A 27,518-nucleotide genomic window follows, 5' to 3' on the forward strand; every position below is an offset into this window, starting at 1 on the left:
AGAGAATAAGGTGAATCTTTATTTCCGAGGATATTTCTGAGAATCCTTACAGCTATTTTTAGCTGCTTGCAAGCTGCTCTGTCTTTGCTAATTGAGGGGAAAGCTGATTTTGGTTTTTCTTTTTGTGTTGTTCTCAGCACATGCAGATGACAATCCAGGCTCTCCAGGATGAGCTGCGCATTCAGAGGGACTTGAATCAGCTGTTTCAGCAAGATAGCAGCAGTCGGACTGGGGAGCCTTGTGTGGCAGAGCTCACGGAGGAGAACTTCCAGAGGCTGCATGCTGAGCACGAGAGGCAAGCCAAGGAGCTGTTTCTCCTGCGGAAGACCCTGGAGGAGATGGAGCTGAGGATTGAGACTCAGAAGCAAACCCTCAATGCTCGGGATGAGTCCATTAAGAAGCTTCTGGAGATGCTACAGAGCAAAGGACTTTCTGCCAAGGCCACAGAGGAAGACCATGAGAGAACGAGACGGCTGGCGGAGGCAGAGATGCACGTCCACCACCTAGAGAGTCTTTTGGAGCAGAAGGAGAAGGAGAATAATATGTTGAGAGAGGTGAGTGACTACCTTTTCAGTTCCTGATGGTCATGTTTCCCTTATTAGTCAGAGTCTTGCCCTAGATAAATGTATGTGCTCTGCTGCGCTGCTGGATAGGAGTTTCGTCTCTTGTGTCCAGCACTTCTATGGTTTCCTTTTTGATTTTTCTCTCTTGAGCAGAATGACATTACCTGGCATGTATGTTACTCAGTAACATTCTCACCCTGTCACCCTACATGTGATTCCTAGGAGTTCCCGGGTTGCTGAAGGGACGCAGGATTGTGTCAGTTTGTTACTTGTCTCTATTTGTTCTTAGAGACAGAACAGCAAAGCCAAAGTTAGGGTAACAGCTAACTAGTGCTCAATTAAAAAAATCCTAGTAGAAGGCTGTAAACAGTTACCTCAGCTCACCTATGCCGGGAAAGCTGGAGCAGTAATGAATGTCTCCTGTGGTTTCCCTGGAAACATTTGCCTCATTGTGAAAGATACGTGTTAAAAATCTTTTGCCATGGAGTGTAGCCAGGAGTGATGTAGAGACACACTGTTTATGTGAAACAGACTCAAGTTGGCTCTGATTTCCAGACCTCACTTTCTGAGGCAATGCCATTTTAAGAAAAAGCATAAAGGAATTCATCTCACCTTGAGCTAATTTAAAAGTTGAAATACATTTTATATGACTGATTTCTTAGGGTTTTCTATGCAACGATAAAACACTATGACCAAAAGCAACTCAGGGAGAAAAGGTCTATTTTGCATACAGTTTACACCACGTCCATCACTGAGGGAAGTCGATCCTCAGTGTATGAACTCAACTGGGCAGGAACCTGGAGACTGGAGCTGATGCAGAGGTCATGGAGGGTGCTGCCTGCTTTCTTGTTCCCATGGCTTGCTCAGCCTGATTTCTTATATACCATTAGACCAACTTCCCAGGGATGGTATCACCTACAGTGGGCCGGGTCCTCTCCGTCTTTCACTAGTTAAGAAAATCAGACTATAGACTTGCCCACAGGCCAGTCGGAGATGTGTTGGATTTTCTCAACTGAGGTTCCCTCTTCCAAAATGACTGTGTCAAGGTGACATAGAACTAGCCAGTGCTTCTGGTTAGACATAAAGTTCTTTTTTTAGCTTCTTTGGGAATATAAGGATGTGCCACTGGAACCAGCTAACTTTTACATTTTGATAGGAGGGAGTGGGGATCCTCCAACTGTTAGGATGGGTCTGAATAATCCCTTTTTAAACATGATTTGGGAAGAAGAAAATTAAAGAGACAAACATATTCAACTGATCATGATAGAACATGGCTTTAATCCTAGCACTTGGGAGGAAGAGGCAGGCAAATCTCTGTGAATTGTAAGCCAGCTTGGTCCACATAATGAGAGACCGTCTCAAACAAACATATAGAAACACCCAAGAAACTAACAACACAAAACCGTGGCGCTGTAAGTGTGGTGGTTCCTGCTTTTAATTCCTGCATTTGGGAGGCAGGCAGGGGCAGGGAAGTCTGTGAGTTGGAGGCCAGTCTGGCTGACATAGTGAGTTGCATGATAGTCAGGGCTACCCAGAGAAACCCTATTTAAAATAAACAAAAACTGTGCGGCTCTTCAAACATAAAAATTCCAGCTGTATATTGGAACAAATACAAACTTGGTGATGTCTTTTTTCCAATTACAATTTTCTGCTTTAGGAATATTACATTTTTGATGCTTCTGAACATTTCGGCCTATCCTCATAGTACAGGAACTAATAAATGCCAAATAGCTAAGGGATGGGAAATTACAATTAATTAATTAATTTAATTAATTAATGGCTATGAACAATTAGGAATATATTGAGCTCAAAAATACTGAGAAGAAAAGTCCTGGGAGTTTTACTGTTTTTTTTTTTTTAAAACATAGGTCATGTGAATAAATAATGTATGTGATCTAAGAAAATACATTTCCCCATGAGTGCCACCTGACGCTCAAGGCTACCGTTTGTAGCATAATGTCTTATGAGACACATAATCATGCTACTTAAAATTATTTGAAGTGGACACAGCAGACACAGTGACTTCGGAAATAGCTATTTTTTCTTCCTTCAGTGAAGGAATGAAGTTTCCATGTATAGTGTTGCATGTACGTGCAGTAGCAGTGATTATGAACATATGGTAGAGGGGGCACGTGAGAGGGGGAATCCAAAGCACTTCCCTTTGAGATGGATGCTTACTAAGGAGCCCTGGCTGTCCTTGGACTCCTCCACTCCAAGGATGCTAGATAAAATTGATAACTCTTCACCACCAGACCAAATAAATGCTTAATAAAATAAGAACCGAATGACAGTCTTACAGTCTGTTAGGTAGTAGTCCAGTAAATGTATATTTACTAGGAAGCATTCTGCTTGCTGGTCACTTCCTGAAGTTAGGAAGACGTAAGGACGGTTGTGCTAAGTGATGTTTAAGAACATTCATGGAATTTCATCTCCTTAATCTAATAAGGGAGAAGAACAAATATTGTCATAATGTCATCAACGGAAAGATGGTAATGGTACTCAGTTTTCACTATTGCAGAGACTAATATGCAGATGCCATTTCCCCTAACATCAATTTAATGTGTCTATACTGGAATTGTCTGGTAACCCTGGTGGGACTTATGTAGGTAGATCAGAATACGTGTATTTTTAATCCACTGGTGGTGTTTATCTGTAAAACTATAGCACTTGGGAGACAGTGACAGAGAATTTAAAGTTCAAGGCCAGCTTGATCAAGGAAAACAGTGGAATCTAGAGATAATGCAGTGTGAAGTATATGACCAATATTTTGAGATAATGACTATCATTTCAAAAATACCCAGTTACATAAAATTAATTTCTAGGTGAATTAAGGACTATTTTAAAAAGAGATATTCGAAGACAACATAAGCAAAATACTTTATAGTCTTTGACATGGAAGATTCATTGCTGTAGCAAGAACATCAATAAATTAAACATATGTATTAGAGGTTATAATTAACAAAGGTAAAGTGATAACCGGGCACAGATTTTTAACACGTTCCTTGACATTGCCTTGACCTTACCTGTAGACTAGTTTCTAAAGCAGTGAGATGCCAAAGGTACTTACTCTTACTTTTTTGCTCTCATTCACTCCCTTACTCAACAGTTACTGATTAAGCCCCTAGTACGTATTGATCTTGTGACAATAGATATATATTTTACAGTCTGTGTCCTTCTGAGACTCCCAGATTTGAGCTGGAGAGTTGGCTCTGAAGTTAAGAGCTTCCTGTACTCTCACTTCACACATTATACCCAGGAATGATATACCTTATAATCACTGGCTTCTTAGACTTAGTAAATAACATAATAGTAAGATAATATTTGTGCTACTACTCATTACAATATTCTGCTTCATCTATGAAAATGATTCTGTATATCCCCCAAATTAAAACTAAATATTTGATTATTATATTTTGTGTCAAGGTTTCATTGTGGTTGGAGCTTGAGTTTTCTGTTGGTCAAGGGCTTTGCTTCCTTGCTGTGCTCTTCCACCGTCCGTTGATAGACGAGCGAGGACATCTGTTGGACAAACAGGAAATTACACGCCATGTTTGCGTAGTGCTTTGGGCTTGGACACTTGGAGAAATAAACTATGAATCTCAGTGTCTTGGTAGAGGGTATTGAGGTTGGCTCTGGAACGTTAAGAAACTCTTTATTCCTGTGTGTACAAAACACTGCAACTCAATAATATATTTCAGACCTCTGTTTCTCTTTTTAAAATATTGGCAGATATTTGCCTTCGGGGGAAGGCTTTTTTTTGGGGTTGGGGTGTGTTTTGTTTTGTTTTTGAGTTGAGGTCTGGCTATTTAGCTTAGGTTGGCCTTGGACTTTCTATGTAGACTAGGCTGGCCTTCAACTCGTTGAGATCTACCTGCTCCTGCCCCCTACTATAGGGATTAAAGTTTTATCTAATCCGCACTTTTTGTAATGAATTACATTGCATTCTATTTGGCTGTTTTGTTTGTTTTGTTTTGTTTCCTATGACATTTTAATCTGAATCTTGTTAGTACAGCTCTTCATATGTTTATAAAAATGTTTGAGGCTAAAAGTATTAATAATTGTGTATGAATTAGCCTATGAATTCTGAATTTTGGCTAGTATATTTGAGATGTGTCTGTGAGGTATCTTGGCAGTTAGAAGTTATAAGAGTAAAAAAGCAGTAGAGATATATAGAGACATAGCTAGTGGACTGGGGATATATCTTTTCTCTTTGATAACGCCAGCTTGTGTCAAGTTGACACACAAAACCAGTCAGTACACCAGTCAAGTCCCTGAGGTTGAACCCTAGCACCTCAAAATAATAGTATAAATAGTTGGGTAGCTTAAAAAATTATGAAATATGCTCCTTCCTAACCACCGTCACCCAGATACAGAAAGGGAACTTTAATACCCATCACTGTCAGAGCCTCTTTTTTTCCTCTAAGAGCCACTGTGGTCTTGGCTTTTATGATCACTCATTTGCTTTTGACTAAATTTGCCCTATCTCTATTCCTAATATTAAAACATTATCACATTTATTATATATGTTATATCAATACCAATTAATGGCAATAAATATCATGGCTTAGTTTCATCTGTATTCTTTTTTGATTAAATTTTTGATATTACTTTTAAAAATTTTGCATTGGTATTTTTACTGCATGTTGTCTGTGTGAGAGTATTGGTACCCTGGAACTGGACTTCGAGACATTTGTAAGCTGTCATGCGGGTGCTGAGAATTGAATTTGGTCCTCAGGAAGAGCAGCCAGTGCTCTTAATTTCTAGATCATCTCCTCAGCTCCCATTTTAAACATTTAATTAATTATATTTTGGGAACTGTTTTGTCTTTGTGTTGAATTTACTACAGGAGAATGACCTTAACTTCCAATCTTCCTGCATCCCCTCTAGTGTTAGGTAGTCCTAGGGATCTCACCCAGCTGAGGACTGACTATGTGATGTCGTGCACACTGCTCAAGTACACTACCAAGCACCCTTTAAAGTTTTAATTACAGGTTTAATCTTACATGAACTACTTCTTAGCTTACAGGCTAGAATAATAATCCCATTACATTTGTAATTCCTATGTATGTGTTGACTTATCTACACACAGAGAGGGGGGGCAGGGAGAGAGGGAGATTAAGTATTTTTAAAGGAGAGATGACAAGCAGGACTGTTTCATTAGTGAAGACATCATAACTTATGTAGACTTATCCATTATTCCTACCCTATAACAAATTATAATTACAAAACACACAAGATGGGGTTGGGGATTTAGCTCAGCGGTAGAGCGCTTGCCTAGCAAGCACAAGGCCCTGGGTTCGGTCCCCAGCTCCGAAAAAAAGAAAAAAAAAAACACACACACACACACACACACACACACAAGATAGGAAATTAAGCCTATTACAGGAGACAGGCATTCATTTATTCTTTACTTCACCAAATAATTTAAAACAATATCCTAGCATGATAACTTTACCCCTCCTGTCTTTAGTGTGTATCTGTTAGCCTCATGGAGAGTTTTTTGTTTAAACATAATGACACCATCACAGCTAATCCACCAAAATGTTTAGGAGACGTTTGAGCTAGGAACAGATGAGGTAAAGCGCGCATAGCGTGGGAGATGGGAGAGAGTTCAGCAGCCCAGCATACTTGGGGAACAGCTAGGTGTCCAGTGTGACTGAAGTACAGTGACTGAGGGAAGCCCGGAAGACATGAAGTTTTACACTCTCTCAAGAAAACAGGTCACATGGGGAGCCATGACAGGGCTCTGAGTGTGGGGTGAGGAGATCACCTTGGTTTTTAGAGGAGTGTATTGAGAAGGTGCGGTAAGGGAAGCAAAGTGTTGGAACTTGCTAATGAGAGGTGTGGTTTTTGGATGACTCATGTTAGGTGATAGTATTAAAGATATAAGAAAGAGTTTTTGGATTTTGGCATGTTTTGAGGGTACATCTAAGTAGATTTCCTGACGTTGGCTTAGTGGAGACTGGAAGGTATGAATGACCGCATGTTTAGGATGCTATTGGAGCCTGTCTTGGAAAATAGCTTTTGAAATGTTTGATACCTATATAAGTATGATATCCAGTTGAATATGTAAGGCTGGAGTTAGTTGTAGCAGTGTATATTAATAAAGATTGAGTCTGCCTTCCCTTAAATGTTCGAGCCAGAAAGTTTTCAGGTTGTAAGGTTTTTGGGAGTTTGGAATATTTTCATAGATGTTAGAAGTAGGCCATTTCCGTTCTAAAAGTGAAATCAGAAATGCTATAAAAAAGAAACAAGTATAGTGGGAAAACATTGTTGAAAGAGCTTTTCTTTCTATAAGAATTTATTTATTTATTTATATTTTATAGGCATTGGTGTTTTGCCTGCATGTATGTCTGTATGAGGGTGTTGGATCTCCTAGAATTGGAGTTACAGACAGTTAAGAGCTGTCATGTGGGTCCTGGGAATTGAATTTGGGTCCTTTTGAAAAACTGATTGAGTTCTTAACTGCTGAGCCATCTCTCCAGCCCTGTTCTGAAAGAATTTAAGAAAAGCTAAAAGTTAATCAGTGAGCTTCCTGGCCAGGCAACAGTGAGTAAGTAAGGTGAAAGATATAACCAAAATATTTTATTTTAGTCTTTTTCATTATTCTTAAGCACCGTATGGAGTATTCCACTCTCCTTTCTAGGGCTGTCCCATTTTTTTTTTTTTTTTTTTTTGCTTTTAAATAGTACTGACTAATTAATTCAGAGACAGCCACATCTTAACATCTTTCCTTACTAATTATTTGTGGGGTAGTATTGTTTGTTTTGGCAGATAGGGTTTCACTGTGAAGCTCTGGCTATTCTAGAACTAATTGTGTAGATCAGTCTTGATCAAACTCACAGAGGTTTGCCTGCCTCTGTTTCCCTTCCTGGCTTGCTCAGCTTACTCTGTTATAGAACCCAGGACCACCAGCCTGGGTTGATCTCATCCAGAATGGGCTAGGCCCTCCTACATTAATCACTATTAAATAAATACCCTGCATGTAGCCTGATATTATGGAGATGTTCTCAATTGAGGCTCCTCCTTCTCTAATGAGCTGAGCTTATGTCAAGTTGACATAGAACTAGTCAGCACAAGTGACACACAGACACATCACTGTTAAGCCACAGTCTTTCCTTTTCCATTCATCCTCAAGATCATATATTAATAAAGACATCACAATAGAAAACATTTTACAAACTTAAAGAGTTCCACTAGCCTTACAAATTCAAACATGTTAAAAGTTTAGTTTCTTTATAATATCGAGTCTCTTTTAGAAAAAATTCTGGAATTAAAGACATGTGCCACCATATCTGGCTTCCTTTCTTCCTATCAAGAAAGTTGCCTTACAACGTTTTTTGATTTTGAACTACATAGAACTTGTCCAACAAACTTTTTCTACTGCCCTGGAGCCCCACTGGAGTTTCCACCGTAGGTAACTAGGTGGTTGTTACTCTGGAGGTGGGTGCTGTAGAGAAGAGGTTGTCAACAGAGGTAATTTCAGCCACTCTACACAGTGCAGGCTGGTTGCGGTGGCCTTAATTCTTGTTAAAAGCGGATCTTTCCTGTTCACCCTCCTCCCCCTTTTAGATCATTTGTAATTTTGGTTTCCAGTCTTATTGATACATCAATCTGGCGACATTGCAGTAGTGGTTGGTAGTATTGTGTCTAGTTTTAAATAACTAGCTATTTAGAGCCAGGGATCCTCAGAGTGTATGTTTAATCAGTCTGGAGTAAGGTTTGTGACAGAGGAAGGGTCCACTTACCGCAGAGGTTGGGTTACTTATTTTTAGCAGCTTCCACTTCAGAAGGCATGACAGTGGCTGGGCATGGTGGCAACTATCTTTAATTGCCAGCACTTGGGAGGTAGAGGCAGAGAGAGGGTCTGGTGGATATGTGAGAGTTCAAGGCCAGTCAGGGTTCCATAGTGAGCTCCAGGAGCCAGGACTGCAAAATAAGACCAAGAGGCATGAGCGTTAAAGGCAGCCACTGATTCTCTCTGTTTCTGTTCAGGAGATGCACCGGAGATTTGAGAATGCCCCTGACTCTGCCAAGACAAAAGCCCTGCAAACCGTTATTGAAATGAAGGTAAGTGAGACTCTCATGAAGATTCTTGGATCGCCTCTCACTCTGAAATGGTCAGGCTCTTCTTGCATGTGGAGAAGGAGTAACAGTGCTTTGCTCACTTGGGAGACCGAGAGGAGACTGCGATTGTTTTCGTTCTTAGTGCAAATGCCAACACATTGGAAAGATCCAGTGATGATTGTAGGATTGATGTGAAAATAGCTTTCTCCCTGCAGACTCTCATGTCTGAGGACCCCAGAATCGGAAGATAGTATCTTGAAAAAACATTTTAAGTTAGTGACAAGTTATCTCCAGGAGTTATGAGTTGGCTGTCTGAGTTAAATTCTTTTGATTTAAAGTTTAACTATATTTTATCAGATGTATGACATGAAGCAAGTTCCTAACCTCTCTATGCCTCAGATTTAAAAAAAAGGAAGTTAGTGAAAACATGTAAACTGCTTTGAACAGACCTTGCACATAGTAAACAGTTGATGTTAGGTGGTGTTGCTAGTACTTTGATTAGACACATGGCCTCTGCTTTCCTTATTGTGACACTTGGCCTTCCAGTTCCACATATGGCTCACCACTGCAGGGACATCCGAGGCAGGAGCTTGAGACAGCAGGTCACATTGTACCTGCAGCCAGGGGCAGGGAGAAGCAGAAGTAGTCTTGCTGCCCCTGGCTGGCTCTCACCAGCTTTCTTCTGTCTTGTACAGTTCAGAGCTCAGTCCATCACCTGGAGCCACCCACATTCAGGGTGAGACTCCACCCCACCTCAGTTACTGCGGTCCCGACAGTCCCTGCACAGACACGCTCAAATGCCAGGCTGGTGATGTAGATGATTGCTCACTGAGACTCTTCCAGGTGATTCTTGGTTGTGGCCAGTGGCCACATGGTCCTCCTTTCCTCTCCCTGTGTCCTAGGCTGATTTTGAACCTGAGGTCTTCCTGTCTCACCCTTCTGAGTGCTAGGATTATAGGCATGTGCTGCCATACCCTGCTTTATGTTTTTCTTATAAAAGCCCATTTAAGTAGAACTTAGTTTCTGCTTTCTTTAACTTCTTTATATCCTGTAAGAGGCTTGAGTTGTATTATACCTCCTGCCCCTTTTGATATGTGTGCAAGGCTGTGTGTGTGTGTGTGTGTGTGTGTGTGTGTGTGAGTGTGTGTGTGTGTGTGTGTGTGTGTGTGTGTGTGTGTGTGTGTGTGTGTGTGTACACAGTGTTTCACTCTGTAGCCTTAGCTAGCAACAACAAACTTTGGCTTGCAGTGATAAAACTTTGTTCAAATTATGCATATTTTTTCATCCAGTTTAAGGATTTCTCAAACGTTTTAAATTACTAGTTTATGGGCTCTTTGGAGTTACGTAATTATAAGCTTGAATATACTCTTACAGGAGGCTTTAGGATGGTTTAATTTTATGGCTTTCCCTTAGTCACATAGTATACGTTTTTTGTGCATGTTACTTCCTGATCCCTGTTGATGCCTAAGGATAAAACACAAGCTCATGTGTAGCTTTTTTTCCCTTCCCCCTCTTCTCACAGATTAGAGGTGTGTACTTTTGTTAATTGGCTGTATGTATATTTTAAGTGTTGCTAGGCTTATCTGTCAACAAGGGTCAAGTGGATGGTGCATTGGTTACTTTTCTCGTTGCTATAACAACATATGCAGCGAAGGTTATTTAAGAATGATAGGTTTGGGCTGGAGAGATGGCTCAGTGGTTAAGAGCACTGACTGCTCTTCCAGAGGTCCTGAGTTCAATTCCCAGCAACCACATGGTGGCTCACAGCCATCTGTAATGGGATCTGGTGCCCTCTTCTGTGTCTGAAGACAGCTACAGTGTACTTACATATAATAAATAAATCTTTAAAAAAAAAAAAAGAACGATAGGTTTATGTCGGATCACGGCTTGAGTGTATAGTCCACGGAGTGGGATGAGGCATGTGGGGCATCAGGCCACTCTGCTCACAGTTGGGAAGAGAGAGAGGTGAGCGTTGGCTCCACTCGCTTCTCCTTTTTAATTTAGTCCCGGACTCTCGATCATGGGATGGTACTGCTCCCGTTCAAGATTGGCCTCCCACCTTAGCCACTTCCCTGGATACACATGCCTCATAGACACCTCCAGAAGTATGTTTTCCAGGTGATTGGAAGCTGCTCTCTGCTGTTACAAAGTGAGATAGTTCAGGGTAACTGGATCTGTAAGGAAAGTCAAATTTTGCTTGGGGAAAGGAGACAACCTTTGGATTGGAATGTGGTAAATATCTCAAGGCGTAGATCCCCAGAGTGCCCATGAGTGTCTGACAGTGATAGGGAGAAAGTGGAAGGGAGCTGATCGACCTGCTTTGTTTTCCACATAGAAGTGTAAAAGCTGATTGGGAGAGCTGTCCTCACATAAACCTCCTCTTGGTACCACTTGAGCTTATGCTAGAACTAGGTATACTAACAAGAACTATTTGTCCAACCTGACTTCAGAGAGTAAATGGGTAGATGTTTCCCTGGGCAGTCCATGCTTGCCTTGACGTTTTCACAGCCTGCAGAAATGGTCTTTTCTAGAAAGAAGTTTTTGTGCAGCGGACTTGATAGTGAGTTGAGTTTTGTCCTGTGTTGTTGTTATTAAGAAGTAAGGCCTTGGGTGAGGGTCTTGTAGAAGCTATACAGGTGGTCTGCTGTGGATGTGCTTTCCCTCTGCGCCCCGTTGTCTTTTGAGGATGAAAACTGCTAGGATACACTCCCTTTCCTATCTGCTCGTTCCCTCTTGTTACTCTTGACGTGGGTTTGGCAGGACTTACACTTGACTCTTACTATTCGTGTCTGTCTAGTGTTTTAGTCATTTTAAAGAGACTGTGCCCTGATACTCGCAGAACATTTTATATTAATCTCAAAAGTGAATTTCAGATAGTACAATTGAAGTTTAGGTTATGGGCAAGGCAAACATGCCTTTTTCCCCTTAGCTCCCCCAACTGGAAAATTACTGGTTGAAGTTGTCTTGTGACAGATTTTTATGTTTTCTCTTTCTGCTTCAAGAATTACAATAGCCAACACAGCCAACCAAGATATCTTTGATGTAAAGTTACAAAGGAAGTCAGTTTTAAAATTCCATCCCAAAACATTCTCTCTAAAGCGCCAAAGGAAACAGAGCTGTACTTCCGTTAGTTAACGGTCCTATATTTTAGGCAAATTAACTATGTTCAAAATTATTTCATGAAGACAGTTTGCTGTTATCAATCACATATGGAGTTAAGGATTATTTAGATGTCACAAACAAATCAAGAAATTGCGAATAGAAAAATAATGCAGGAATATAATATTGTGGTAATAATTTACAAGAATAGTCATTGATTATTTAACTTAACTATTTTTTGAGATGGGAAGGTATCTCACTATGTTGCCTAGGCTATATAGTTGTTGTCTCATTCTTAATACCCAGAACTATAGACATGTGCCAGGGAAACATTTTATAGATATTTCAAATGTATTTCAGAAGTACAGAGAATAAGATTTCTAAAATATAAAAAATAACCATTGATATGATTATTCACTCTTAAATTTTTCTGCAATTGGAATGCTAGATAATTATTGTATGCATAATTAAAACTTTATTGTACAATTCTTTTCAACTTGTATTCATTTTTCTCATTTATTGGCAGAAACATGCCCCCTAAAGGTCTCTGAGTGGTGGAGTGTTAGAACTAGAACAGGCTTTACAAACTACGGTTCCCCCAACCCCACTAGAAATATGTTGGTCATAAAATACAAAGAACCTTAGGCTGTTTTTGTGCTGCTTCTGCCTCTCTGGTTCACCATGTCTGCTTGAGTTGAAAGGGTCTGTGGCTGGAGGAAGAAAGAGGTCGTAGTGAGGGTGAGTCCTCCTCTCCCTGTGTGCTGCCCAGCAGCTTCTCTGGATATTTAATGTTATTAAACTCAGACTTTTGAGAGACACAGTTATTCGGCTACTTTTAATCTTTTTTCTACTTTGGAGGAAAGGATTTATTTCTGTTTACACTTCCAGGCAACAGTCCATCACTGAGGAGAGTCAGGGCAGGACCTGGAGGCAGAGCTGATGCAGAGGCCATGGAGGAGGCTGCTTACTGGTCTGCTCCATGGCTTGCTCGGCCTGCTCTCTACACCATCCAGGACCACCTTCCCGGGGGCTCCATCCTCCATCAGCTGGGGCCACCCATGTCAGTCACAGTCAGAAACGCTCCTCAGGCCTGCCTCAGGCCAATCCGGTGGGAACATTTTCTAAATTGAGTTTCCCTCTTCTCAAATGACTGTAGCTTGTGATAGGAAAACTAACCAGGACAACCTGGAAGCTGGAAAACTGTCTCCAGTGAAATGACAACTTTCTCATAACTATATCTCCACAAAATTCCTTTCTTCTGTCATCATTACCTGAGAACACAACCATTCTCTCTCTCTCTCTCTCTCTCTCTCTCTCTCTCTCTCTCTCTCTCTCTTTTTATAAATTCTATTTCTTTTTTATTATTTTTAGGGATATTTATTTACATTTCAAATGTTATCCCCTTTCCTGGTTTCCCGTCCTTAAACCCCCTATCCCTCCCGCCCCTTTCTTCTATAAGGGTGCCCCCGCCCCCAATCCATCCACTCCTTCCCAACGTTTAGTCTTTGTAAATAGTTTAATTCTCAACTCTTCCATTGTTCCCAGGATTCAAAAATTTCTTCCATGGAGCGTGGGCTCCGAGACCTGGAAGAGGAAATTCAGATGCTGAAGTCGAATGGGGCTTTGAGCACAGAAGAGCGGGAGGAGGAGATGAAGCAGATGGAGGTGTACAGGAGCCACTCTAAGTTTATGAAAAATAAGGTAGGAGCACACACGTTAGGCCCCGGAAGCGCTCGTCTGCGTTAGGATTTAAGATCCGCGTTGTGTTGTAGTAGACCTTAGAGAAGGGTTGTTGTCATTGTGTCCCCCATGTAGACATGTCCTGGAACTAAAGTCAGAATTACTGCTACCATTTATTATTGTAAGCTTTTATGTAAATAAGAACTAAGGACATGTTAGAGTTTAAGTTTTCATTTCTGTAAGAACTTCTGAAATGATTTGATGGAACTTTGTTCAGATGAATTTTTCTTCATATAAAAGACAGCTCATTCATTTCTTACTGTAGAAGACTACCTCTTCTTGGGAAGTATTTTAAGTTAAACCCTTGAGAGTCGGTTTTTTTGTTTTTTGTTTTTCTGAAAAAGGTTAAATGTTTTTTCTTTAAACAAGTTCCAAGAGTAAAGGGCCTTTGCTCTCTCCCTTAGTGGGTTCACTTGGTAGCAGGGTTGCTGCTTCCTGTGTGCTCCTCAGGCATGTGTGCACTAAGACAGCACAGAGGTTGTCAGTGTGGTTTAAAGTCAGTCACAACAGCTTTTCTTCAGATCCAAAGTCATTTACTTGGATTTTTATAAACCATTTAAAGAAAATTGAAGAATTTGGTTCATTGTGGTTTAATTAAAATAATTATTATAAAAATTGGGCGTGATGGCACATACCTGCAGTCCCAGTACTTGGTAGACAGAAATAGCTGGACTTCTGCAACTTGGAGGCCAGCCTGGTCTACAGAGTAAGTTCCAGGCTAGCCAGGGCTACATAGTGAGATTCTCAAAATAAACAAATATACAAATAAACAATTTTAACAATGAAATTTTAGCTAGAAAAGTATTATTCACTGTGTTTCCCAAATGTATACAGTAACTGTGTTCTTTGTTCTTTGGAACCGAAAACCAAAACATCCCCATACTTGACTGTGGAGGAAGGGCATGGGTGTGACTCCCTGTCCCGTTGGGTTTCTTGTTGTGGTGTCTGTTACCAGGTTTATGTCTGTAGAATTTTCCTCTATTACTAGAGTCTGTTACTGATGATTTATGCTAATCATATGTTAATTTTAAAGCTAAAAATTTAATGTGTCCAACTTTTTGTTAGTATAAATTTTCTCCGTGATTTTAGGACAAAATGTACTGTATCATAATCTATATTTTACTTCCGTTTTGATGATCAGCATATTCTAGTTTATTTCTTAACAGTTTGTGAGATAGAGACAGTATATGCCTTTGAACATTGATTTAGGGGAGAGCTTTGATTATTTTATGTAAGTTATTGTTATTTCAGAGGTCACTGTGACTCAGAATCAGATAATATGAAGACCTGAGTTGGCACATGGTTGAAAAACAATAACAATGTCGTGACAGGTAGAGCAACTGAAGGAGGAGCTAAGTTCCAAAGATGCTCAAGGGGAGGAGCTGAAAAAGAGAGCGGCTGGTCTTCAGTCTGAGGTCTTTGCAGTAAGATTTACCTCTTTGTGTGCAGTGGTCCCACAGTGGGACCCTGCTGGCTCTGGCTTCGGGGTGGCTTACACTTTCACTCTCTGTGGATGGCAGCTCTGCCCATTCTTAGCACTAACCAGCCTGCTCTGCTCTTTTAACTGACATTTGTTCACCAGTTTGACCCACGTGTCACTTGTGCACACTGAGACTGTCTGTATGGGGGAAGCCTTACACCTGGCTCTTTACTGTTGTGCTGCACTGTGGATGGCATCTCAGGACGCCCCTCCCTCATCCTCTTGTTGACTAGTTATACATTGATTTATATGATGCTCTTTCCCTATTCCTTTTAGGTACAGGAATGTGTGAGTGTCTATAGGCCCAGCTTCTACAATGTACCCGCATTTGAAATTCTTGAGGAACTGCTTTAATTCTACAGTACAGAGACATTATCTTTAAGTTTTCATTGAGACTGTGTAACAAATGGTGTTTTCTTTAAGACAGCTGTATAGAGACTAATTAGCCTATTTAAAGTTATCTTGTAGTTAGAACTAGTGTGATGCTTATTTTAAATACTAAGTCTGCTCCAGCCTTCTGTGTAGTGAACTTAAAACTGCATTTCTAGCTTTATGATAAATTATAATAACTTTCCATCTGTATGTTTACTAGAAGCATCTTATAACCTGGTGCAGTGATGGACACTAATTTACAGATGAGAAAACTTAGGTAACAGATGATGCCCAGGAAGCCACAGCTCGTGAGAGGCAGGATTAGATTGACGCCAGCAATCTGGTTCTAGAGTTTTTAATGAAATTTCTTCACTATCTGGTCTGTCTTGTCCAGGTGCACCTTCCTTAATATGTCGAAGATGAATGGAAAAAGTACTCTTAAGGAGTTAAGTAGATTGGAATGCAGTGTTAAAAATAAGTTTTGTTAATTTACTTATTAACAAATAAATTTATGGCCTATTTAATCTGTTAACCTATTTATGGCCTCTATTGTAGGTTAAAAGTAAAATGCTATGTTTGGAAAAGATCTAATTAGATTATGGTGTTAACTATATGTTGTCTGGAGAAGTTGGTATATAACTTCCTTTTTTCTTGGTTACTACTACTCCTTTATATGTGTCAACAGCAGCCCAGGTACATCTGTTACATTGTTGTTCAATTCCTAAACACTATGCTGCTTTGGTATAATTACTCCATCGCCAGCTGGAGAAGACTATTGTCTTCAGTGACTGAAAGCCACCGTGCCCTTCTCACCGGGTCCTCTCTCCCGGCATTTCAGAAGGGAGACTTGTGTGTCTAAGATTTTCTTCTGTTTGAAATGTTTTCTTCTCTTTCTTATTTAATAATGCACATGGCAGAGAGATGTCAGTCCTGTGCAAAACTGAAATCTCTCTGTGTGTATACAACATGTGTACTTGGGAATTTTGAGAAAGGACTTATGATTCTGCCTCAGAGTCCTAAACATTTTTGGGTGTGTATCTCCATGCCTAGCTTGTTTATTTCTGATCCATGTTGGCAAGTATCCAGAGATTTGGATACCTTTAAGCCATAGTTCTTGGCTGAGAAGTGGTAATACTTTGACTATTCTGGGTATTTATTTATAGAAGAAATATGTTTTTAGTTCAATCTGTGTATTACAGACAGATTAATACTAATAAGCATATAGAATATGAATCATTACTAGTCAGTAAATAGAGTTTTGATGTGTACAGAAAAATGCTTATTTTATTGAAAAAGAACCCTGAGCTGTTTTAAGTGCTTCTTACCAATCTAGTTGGTTTTCTTTCTCTTCCCTCTGTGCCGGTGCTGGGTGGAGATCAAGTGTAGGGTCTTGTAGAGATTAGGACAGAACTCCTCCACTGGGTATGTTCCCAACTAGAAGTCTGATTTTATGGTAAACTTTTTTCTTCTTGTGAAATTGCTTCAAAAAATCTTTTTCCTTTACTTAAGATTAATTTGGTAAAATAAAATGCTATAGAAATACTTTAGAAAACTTTAGATACTCAGTTAAACTTAAGGACCCTTGTCTCATCTGCTGTGAAAATGACTGAATTACCATATTTATGTTCAGTAGTTAATCGATCTTGTTTTTATCTCCTGGATGGTAGGCCTAATATAAAATCAGGACATGTCTTAAGACAGCTTTCCTAATCTTGTACTTTTTAAAAGTTTAATACATTCACGATATGAAAGAAGGCGGCTGGGCAAAGTAGCTCGCACCTTTAATCTCAGCACCTAGGAGGCAGAGGCAGGCAGATCTCTGTGAGTTCTAGGCCAGCCTGGTCTACAGAGTGAGTTTCAGGACAGCCAGGGCCACAGAGAGATACTCTTGCCTTGAAATAAATAAAAACAAACCAAAAGAATTCTTTGGATCTGGGCTAGGTAAGAAAGCTTAGCGAGTAAGAGCAGTCGCACGTAAGCACGAGGACCTGGGCTTAAATCTCTGCGACCTGTGTGGAAGCCAGGTGTGGTTGCATGTGTTTGTAGTCCCGGTGCTGGAGGGACTGGGTCACAGTAGGACCACCAGGGTTCGCTGGCTGCTAACCCAGCTTCACGTTCAGTGAGAGGGAGGACCAGCCTCAAGGGAGGAAGGCAGAAAGTGATAGAGCAGGACAACCAGCACTGGCCTTTTGGCCTCTACATGTATACATGCAAACATGAACATACATCATACACATGTCCTGTACTCACTGGATATGGCTGCACACACACACTTATAATCCTAGCATGTAGGAGACTAGGAAAGAAGATCAGAAGTTCAAGACCAGCCTTGGCTATATAATTAGTTTGAGCCAGCCTGGGGTACACAAGACTCCCGCCCCCTTGCTGTTACTTCAACGTTCTCTCTCACTTGTTCATTCTTGCACAAATGCTTGGAAGGAATAGGGATATAAAGAAGATGCTTAAAAGAAAATATTTGTTGGTGTTAAGAGAGCTCTATGGAGATTACATCGTATGGGATGCCCGTTCAGACTGCTAAGCTTCAAATGACTTGTGTAGTAGATTCTGTCAGAGTGAAAGCTTATACATTCTTTATTAAGTCCAGTGTTCATGTTCTGTGATGTGCATGTATGTCCCAGCCTGCGGGAACATCAACAGAGACCCTGGAGAGCAGAGTGGGATGGTTGGGACAAGAGGTGCGAGAAATGGAGACGAGAGAGTATTCTGATCAGGTCTCATTTAATCAAGCAAAAAGTACTTGCTTATAAGCAGAAAAATCACACAACACAAACTGGTTGTGAGGGTAACAATAAACATACGTCACATCAGAAACCAATGGCGTAAGTTTTGATTTCCCAAAAACTTCTTACCTACTATAAGTTTCAATTTCCTGAAGTTTCTAACTAACAATAGGGTGAAACTCATTCTTGTATAGAAAGAAGCTACCAGGACGTCCTCAGTATTCTTGGCTGGTGGTAACCCACACATATGGTACTTGGAAACAAGGGAAAACAACCTACCTCAAGAAAAGAAAGGCATAAGCAGGCCGGGTGGCCCCGGACACATGTAGTTGATAATTAGGTGACTTTAAAAAAATAGAAAAGAAAAAGAAAACATCTCTTTAACACCTTAACACTGAAAGTAGCTTTTTTTCCCCCCTATTTTCATGATTTAGGGTCTCAACTATATACAGAGGCTGGCTTGGAACTCAGAGATCCAACAGCTTTGCCTGGTGTAAAGGCGTACACTACCACATCCAGCCTCACGTTTTCATATAGAGATTTTATGAAACCTTTGCTTGAAAAAGAAAACCAGAAGCATAGCACTAAGATTTGATTTACCTTGCAGTAGAAATAGAAGTTGCTTCCCCTCCTCGTGCTACATGTCCACACTAGCCCTGCCTGTGCTCCATCATGCTCTGGAGATGGAAGCTTGACGAAATGAAGTGCTGTTTAGGTGATGCTGCCTGGTCTGGTTGAACTACAACTTCCTCCTCCACTTTTACCCCGGGCAGTGGTTCTCAGCCTGTGGGTTGCAGCCATCGGGAAACCATCTTTCCCATGGTCTTAGGAATTGAGACATCACTTAGCAGCAAAATTACAACTGTGAAGTAGCAATGAAAATAATTTTATGATTGCGGGTCACCATGACATGAGGAATGAGTCAAGGCATTAGGAAGGTTGAGAGCCACTGCCCTAAGGGGTTTCAGAAACTATTTAGAACCAATAAATGAAGATTAGAAGTTTGTTTGTTGAATACACTTAGGTTTTGGTAAGAAGCATCCGGTATTAGATGGTGCAAAAAGATTAGTACTGTGTCCTACCTTACTTATTTGCTATTTGATGAGCCCAGGAGCTCAGGGCTGCTAGACATGTGCTCTACCACTGAAGCACCCCATCGCTGCCTTATCATAGAACAAATGTTGCATTAAAGTTCCTATATTATGCATAAATGTGCCAGAGGACCGGCTCAGAGGTAGCTGTGTAAGTTCTTTCTTCCTCACAGTGTCGTCTTTTGTTTTCCAGATTGGCCAGGTGAAACAGGAATTGTCCAGAAAGGACACAGAATTACTAGCCTTACAGACAAAGCTAGAAACTCTGACGAACCAATTCTCAGACAGCAAGCAGCATATTGAGGTGCTGAAAGAGTCCCTCACTGCTAAGGAACAAAGGGCCGCCATCCTGCAGACTGAGGTAAAGAGTTCCTGTGATTTGTGTGGAACCCAGTCCTCTCCTGCTTTCATCTGTTGTATATTTGTTATGTTTAGAGTCATGTGATCATTTATTGCAATAAAACAACCATTTTGTTTCTGTACAGCTAATCAAAACATGTTATTTCTTTATATTTTTTTGTACTTGGAGTTATACCACATCTGTACTTCAAACTATTTTAAATTATTCAAATTAGAAGATATTACTAATAATATATCTGATTCATTTAGATTTAGAAGCAGTAATTCTTTTTTTTTTTTTAGTATAGAATAGAGTTTATTCAGGGCATGGGGAGAGGAGCCAAGAGGGTAGTAGAGGCAGAGAAAGGCAGAGAGAGAATAGAGGAGTAGAGGCCGGCCACAAGCACGTGGGAAGGAAGAGGGGAAAGGGGACAGAGTGGGAGCAAAAAGGCAAGAACAAGAGAGGAGCAAGAGAGAGAGAAGCAGTAATTCTTATCCATGGTAAATCATAAATATACGAATTATATGTTTATATAACATGTATGTGTATATATGTGTATACATGTCCTTGTGTGTACGTGTGCATGTGCATGTGCACATGTACCCGCCTGTGAGAAGGTCAGAAGACAAGTCTTGGTTGTCTCCTGCCATGGCAATCAAGCGTTCATCCTAGCACTTCTACCCTGTGAGTCATCCTGCCAGCTCTGATAGCATCATTTTCTAAAAAGTTCTGCTCTTTCATAGTTTTATTGGACTGAATTTAGATATATTTAAGGAATTACAAATATGAAATAGTTTAGAAGATATTGCCTTAAGTTCTTCATTTATAAAGAGGGTTTTCGTTTTGGTAACTTGAACATTTATTGCCACAAAAAGTTCGGAACTTGGTGCTAGCCTTAAAGGTAAAAAGCCTCACTTCTAATTAGCCAGGGATACAAGCTGTTGATCAGCAGTTGGTTGATGACAATAGAAACATTTAAAGGCTTGTCACGGTCTGATAAATAACACTTCTTCTCTGTCGGTCCTCTCTTCCTTGTATCCAGCTTGAATACTGTCTTATTAGTTGAGTCTTACACAGATGGGCTTGTGATTGGTTTCTTCTGCCATGGTGGTAAAGGCTGTGTTACCACTCTCGAATGGCTTGTGTGTTTGCCTCTGGGCAGGGTAGGAGTAGCCGAGCCTCAGGGATTGATTACCTCTATAAATTATTAGGACAGTTTGAATACAGCCATCTCATCCTGTTAAGGGTGTAAAAATTAATTTCTTTATGAATTTGGGGAATTTTAAGGTTGTAATGTGTTCATTTAATAGCACTTACTTCCAAATAATTTCTCTAATGACATTTGAGAGCAGTCTCTGCCCAGCAACTTTCCTTTGTTAGAGCAGTAAGAGGCTGCGCGCAGCGGTTCTTTGAGAGCTATTATTTTATATTTTACTCTTAATTGATTTTGTCTCCTCATTGCGGCAGTTTGATCTGGTGTGGAAATCTATGAATTAAACACACGAAGAGGAACCGAGATCATGGAGCTTTTTTTTTTTTTTTTGGTTCTTTTTTTCAGAGCTGGGGACCGAACCCAGGGCCTTGCGCTTCCACTGAGCTAAATCCCCAACCCCGATCATGGAGCTTTTTAAGTTTTAAAGTTTTTCTGTATGCACATGTGTAATTATATTCATGTTGTGTGTGTTTGTGTGTGTGAACGTATGTGGAGGTCAGAGGCCAACTTGAGGTGTTGTTCCTCAGGTGCCATTTACCTTGTTAATTCGAGGCTATCTCGCTGCCCTGGCGCTTGCTGATGAGGCTAGGCTAAGCCTGCAAGTCCTAGGGGTCTTCCTGTCTCCATTTCTTCGGTGGGTTACAAATGCATTTTGGGATTTAATTCAGATCCTCACGCTTTCACAGACAACCTTACTGAGTGAACTAGCTCCCAGCTCCTCAGTTAAAAATTCTTCATGGAAAGCATTGATCTGGGGAAAGGTCTGTTTGGTATCCCCTTGGCCTATCTTTTGGCCATCTACAACTGAGACTTCTGTTTTCCAGCTTGAACAATATTCTTGAAATTGCTTCGTCCTATAAATTTCTCTTGTAATTTGTTGACCTCTGCAGAGGCGATCAAACTTTGGTAAAAATAATGGTTGAAATAGAGGTTTAGCTGCACAGGCCTGTCAGTGATCCCAGTGCAAATGTGGATGGGGCCCAGGAAGCTCTCCTGCTAACTGTGGAGCCACTGATAGCTGTTGGGAAGGGGCATGGCTATGGGAGACGCTCATGCTCATACAGGTGGACTCAATAGATTACTAAAGAATAAAGAGAGGGTGTGAATGAGGGAGGGTTACATGCTTAGGGGAGTGTGAAAGGGAAGTTGGGTTGATGCGATCAGCATTCAGTGTGTACATGTGTGAAATTATACAGTAATAAAAAGGATACACAGGGGTTGGGATTTAGCTCAGTGGTAGGGCGCTTGAAATTATAAGGCCCTGGGTTGGGTCCCCAGCTCAAAAAAGAAAAGAAAAAAAAAAAAAAAAAAAGGATACACAGGTTAAGCACAGTAAGCACAGGTTTGGGGTCAGACCTAAGATTGATGGTAACCCTCTGTGTGACTATATCTGAGTTGTTTTTTTAATCCATTTTAAGCCTTTATCTTCTCATTTCTAAAGTAAGGATACGGATACTACTTACTTCTCGAGTTGTTTTGGCCAGAGTAGATGTTTTATTGCGCATTTCTCTTCTGAACATGCAAAGACCCTTAAATTTTGCAGGTTAAAAATACTTTGCAATAACTGATCTTTTGTAACACTTTGTCTGTCTGTCTGTCTGTCTATCTAGTTTTTCAAGACAGTGTTTCTTTGTGTAGCCTTGGCTGTTTTGGAACTGGCTAGTCTTGAACATGTAGAGATCTGTGCCTCTTAAGTGCTGGGAACAAAGGCATGCACCTCCACCACCTGGAATACTTTTTATTTTATTAGCTAAAGTAGTGATTTATTATGTATTTTTCTCCTGAACATGCAAGAAACCTTAAATATTTACCTTAAAATACTTTACAAACCTAGTCTTTTATAACACTTGTTTAATTTTAATTTAATTTTGAGTCAGAATTTCTCTATATAGCCCTAGTTATTCTAGACCTTTCTGTATAGACCAGGCTAGATTCAAACTCACAGAGATCCATCTGTGTCTGCCTCCCGAGTATAGAAATTAATGGTGTGTGCCACTCTGTCTGGCTTATAACACTTTTATTTGATATGAACTGTTTTATTTGCTCCTGCATTAGTTGCTTCAGTTTCACTGCAGCCCTAGCACGGAACAGAAAAAATGTAATAGAGGAGGACATTTATTTTATCTCATGGGTTTGAAGAGTTTCAGTTCATTCTGTTGGGGAAAGTACGGTGGGACAGTTGAGTTCATGGTGGTTTGAACATGCATTAGACAAGGGTCTGGGGACCGTAAAGAAACACAGGCTCCCATATGATCTCCAAAGGCCCACCTATATAGTTCCCTACCTCTGCTAGCTAGGCCTCACCTCTTAAAGGTTCTAAAGCCTCCCAAAATTCTCCTACCAGCTTGGGATGTGGATTTGCCATTTCAGACTTAAACCTTAACATTCTATTCCTACCCCTTAGGCCCCCACACCCAAAGCTTGTGGCCATCTCATAGTACAAGATACGTTTAGTCTAATGTCAAGGCTCTCACAGTCTTAGCAGTTCCAGCATTATCAGAAGTCTCCACTGAGACTCAGAGCAGTCCCTTAGTTCTTACATCAGCTAAGAGCCCTTGAAATACCAAAAAGAGAGCTTTATAAACCAGGCGTGCTGGTTGTACCACTAGTCCTAGTTCTTGACTGAATGGGCATTAGGACTGCTTAGGAGTTCAAGGTCAATCCAGGTCACATGGTGAGACTCAGAAAAACAAAGAAAAACATGGGCATCTGGGGACAGCAGAATTCTAAGATGGAGTCATTCATTCCATGGCTGTAAAAGAAACTGATGGATGTTGAGCTGGGAAAGCTGCCCAACTGGATGCTGATGTGGGATTTCACTTCCAAAGGTTTAGGGTATGTCAGAGAGGTTTCTGCTGGCATCACAACATGTGCATTAATGTGAGGAAAGGGAGCAGCGTGGGGCCAGTGTGGTACTGGCGCTCAAGGTACTTTTCAGCTCCTGCATTTCTATAAGGCACTCAAACACGAAGGATAGCAAGTCCCACTGAAGAGGAGCCAGCCCTGGGGGAGGTGAGTACTGAATGTTCCCAAACTTTCCTGCCTCACCAACTCCCATCTGAAGAGTTCAGTTAAGACTAAAGTTTTTCGTATCCTGACCGAGAACTCATGTCCTATAAATGGAGACAGTCCCGTGTAAAACAAAACTCCAAACAAATTTATATACTTCTACCACTCAGTGGTCCATAGTAAGCATTCCCATTTCAAGATGGAGGAATGGGGACATAAAAAAGAAGGATATGACTGAAGATGAGACCAAAACCAGGGAGGCAAATATTACATCTTCTAGCTCCATACCCAACATTTGGAGCATGTGGTGATAGGTTCTGAGCCCAGGTTGGCCTGGAGATAACAACCTTGCGTGCCCATACATGGCCTCTCTCTAGTTGCTGCATGGATCTTACTCAACAGACGTCTCACATCTCCAGTGTCTTGATATCCATTGCAACTCAGTTTACTTTCAGTTTTTTCATCATTCTGCCATAGCTCCCTGAAGAGAATCACACCCTGCTATACATTTCCTGGCCTTTCAGGCTTTTCCCCTAACGTTTTGGTGGGGGCCTCCATGACTTTTGTATACTGCATGCCTGCCAAGCAGATAGCATGTGATTAATACCAGATTCTGCTGCCAGCTCAGCAGTAGTCACATCCACTGGATCATGGCTCCAGTGTTCTCTGAGTGCCTGGGTGGTTAGAATACTTCTTAGGTAGCTCAGTGCAAATAGAGTACCCCAGATACATTACGTTTTAAAAGAACGTATTTTATTTATGTTTTTGAGCCTTCGATGGGTGTGGTCTTGAGAAGTCTTGAAATGCCTCTAAGGTAGCCTTATTGTCCAGCTGGGCATCATGTGGCTTCTCTTTAACAACTAACTCCTAAATGTGCTTTTCTTGTCAGACTGCATGTTTTTCACAGTTTCTGCTCTGGTTTTTGAGCCAGAGTCTCACTGTAAGCCTGACTTTAAAACAGTCAACCAATTTCCTAAAGATAAATTAGCATCTTGTTTTTGATTTTAGACTCTATTAAAATTTCAGCTCCCTGGCAAAGTGTAGACAAATTCTTTGCAGGAATATAGCACAAATGTAATTTAATACAGTTCTGTAGTATGGTGGTTTGAATGAACAGTGTCCCCTATAAGCTCGTGTGTTTGAACCCACAATTTGTGACGCTGTTTGGAAAGGTTATGTGGAACCTTGTAGGGAGGAAGTATGCCACTAAGGACAGACAGTCTTTGTGGCTTCATGGCCTGGCCCCACTTCATGTTCTCCCCCGTCCCCCCAACTCCCCCTCCTGTATATGGATAAAATGAGATTCGTTTGTTGATTGCTAGGATGGCTTGTACCCCTGCTGCTATACCTTCTCTGTCATGATGGACTGACTATATCCTCTCTGGAATTGTAAGCTAAAATAAACACTTTTCTCCTCTAAGTTGCTTCTGGTCAGGATAGTTTATAGCAGCAACAGAAAAGTAGCTAATACAATCTGTGTTCTCATTTGAAGCCTTCTGTGTGCAGTCCTTACTGTCTGCATTCTGGTCTCCCAGACTCCCACTAGAATATCCCATTATGCTCTGCTTGTGGTATTCTAGGGCTTCTCCTGGCTTTCATCTCCAGACTTTTCTAAACTTTCCCCTCAGTTCAAAAGATCCATGAAACAAATGGTCAGCCTTGTGATAGTAGCAGCCTTAATTCTCAGAGCTAGTTTTCTCACTGTGTGTCACCGTCACAGGAACTGATAGAAACAACTACAGAGGAAGAAAGAATCCATGATGGAGGGCACAGCAGAACAATGATCCTAGCTTGAGGACTCTCAGTAGAGGCTGTTCACGGTGTACCAGGCTGTGAACCAGAGAATGTGACAGCAACCAGTGCCCCTTTTAGCTTTAGATGCTTGCCCCGACCGATCTGCTTCTGTTCTCTGCATCCCACCTCTCAAAGCGTCCACAGACTTGCCAAGTAGCACCATCAGCTGGGGGATAAGCATTCAACTGTGCCTGTAGGAGACCTTCAGACTCAACCACAAATGTTCAAATATATGAGCCTACGGGGAAAATATTTCTCGTTTAAACTGCCACACTGCGGAATTGAACCAAAGGGCATTTCTTTTACATTCTAGCAAAGAATTTGTCTATGCTTTGCCAGGGTCCTAAAAATTTGATCGAGGCTATAGAGTATTAGTATGAGTTAGATAAGAGCCACGTTTTATCACTTTTATAGAGGAAGCTTAGAGATACTGAGGAATAGTGATTGTTGTTTCCTGTTACTTTTGTTGTTAGAGGTGGAATTATGTTTGTGTGGCTCTCTTTTGAGTTTGTTGCAAGATGATTACTTTCTTGCTTTTTCTTTTTTTCTTTTTCTTTTTTCTTTTTTTCGGAGCTGGGGACCGAACCCAGGGCCTTGCGCTCACTAGGCAAGTGCTCTACCACTGAGCTAAATCCCCAACCCCTTTCTTGCTTTTTCTAGGGTGTAGTTTACCTCCTTGTGTTGGAGTTTTTCATCTATTGTTCTTTGTAGGCTGTATTTGTGGAAAGATACTGTGTAAATTTGGTTTTGTCATGGAATATCTTGGTTTCTCCATCTATGTTAATTGAGAACTTTGCTGAATACAGTAACCTGGGCTGGCATTTGTGTTCTCTTAGGGTCTATATGACATCTGTCCAGGATCTTCTGGCTTTCATAGTCTCTTGCAAGAAGTCTGGTGTGATTCTGATAGGTCTGCCTTTATATGTTACTTGACCTTTTTCCCTTACTGCTTTTAATATTCTTTCTTTGTTTTGTGCATTTGGTGTTTTGACTATTATGTGACGGGAGGAATTTCTTTTCTGGTCCAAGCTATTTGGAGTTCTGTAGGCTTCTTGTATGTTTATGGGCATCTCTTTCTTTAGGTTAGGGAAATTTTCTTCTATAATTTTGTTGAAGATATTTACTGGCCCTTTATGTTGGGAATCTTCACTCTGTTCTATATATATTATCCTTAAGTTTGATCTTCTCATTGTGTCCTGGATTTCCTGTATGTTTTGGGTTAGGAGTTTTTTGCATTTTTGCATTTTCTTTGACGATTTTATCAATGTTTTCTGTGGTATCTTCTACCCCTGAGATTCTCTCTTCTATCTCTTATTCTTTTGGTGATGCTTGCGTCTATGACTCCTGATCTCTTTCCTAGGTTTTCTGTCTCCAGGGCTGTCTCCCTTTGTGATTTCCTTATTGTTCTATTTCCTAGATGGGTTTTGTCCAATTCCTTCACCTGTTTGGTAGTGTTTTCTGTAATTCTTTAAGGGATTTTTGTATTTCCTCTTTAAGGGTTTCTACCTCTTTACCTGTATTGTCCTGTATTTCTTTAAGGGAGTTATTTATGTCCTTCTTAAAGTCCTCTTACATCATGAGTTGTGATTTTAAATCAAAATGTTGCTTTTCCAGTGTGTTGAGGTATCCAGGGCTTGCTGTGGTGGGGGAATGATGATGCCAAGTGGCCTTGGTTTCTGTTGCTTAGGTTCTTGCACTTGCCTCTCGCCATCTGCTTATCTCTGGTGTTAGCTGATCTGCTGTCTCTGACAGTGTCTTGATCCTCCTGTATTTTTTTTTTTTTTTTTGATATGGTGTTCTGGATTTTCCACCAGGACTTTGTGTATGTTAAATGTGTGATTTCCCTGTGATATACTCAGAGTTCCTAAAATTTGGAGCTTAACTTTGTAGTTTTATATTTTATTTATTTATTTCTGTGTGTATCTGTGTTTCCTGGGTGCTAGGATTCAAACTTTTATATTCATGACTGGGCAGCATATTCCTAACCTCAAAGCCATCTTCCCAACCCC

The 27,518-nt window shown here is 40.7% G+C and overlaps 1 protein-coding gene across 8 annotated transcripts in view; it reads left to right on the forward strand.

Moving 5' to 3' along the window:
- Erc1 (ELKS/RAB6-interacting/CAST family member 1) overlaps positions 1-27,518 on the forward strand; it is a 286,731-nt gene that overhangs the window by 58,188 nt on the left and 201,025 nt on the right. For 7 of the 8 annotated variants that reach the window (XM_032905787.1, XM_032905789.1, XM_032905788.1 and 4 more), the window contains exons 3-6: positions 138-554; positions 8,559-8,633; positions 13,275-13,430; positions 19,347-19,514. In XM_032905787.1, the coding sequence (XP_032761678.1) occupies positions 138-554; positions 8,559-8,633; positions 13,275-13,430; positions 19,347-19,514 (816 nt within the window). Of the gene's footprint in view, positions 1-137; positions 555-8,558; positions 8,634-13,274; positions 13,431-14,800; positions 14,885-19,346; positions 19,515-27,518 lie in introns of all 8 variants that reach the window. The other variant, XM_032905794.1, reaches the window with a different exon arrangement.

Source organism: Rattus rattus, chromosome 6 (genome assembly GCF_011064425.1).
Source record: "Rattus rattus isolate New Zealand chromosome 6, Rrattus_CSIRO_v1, whole genome shotgun sequence".
Lineage (NCBI taxonomy): Eukaryota > Metazoa > Chordata > Mammalia > Rodentia > Muridae > Rattus > Rattus rattus.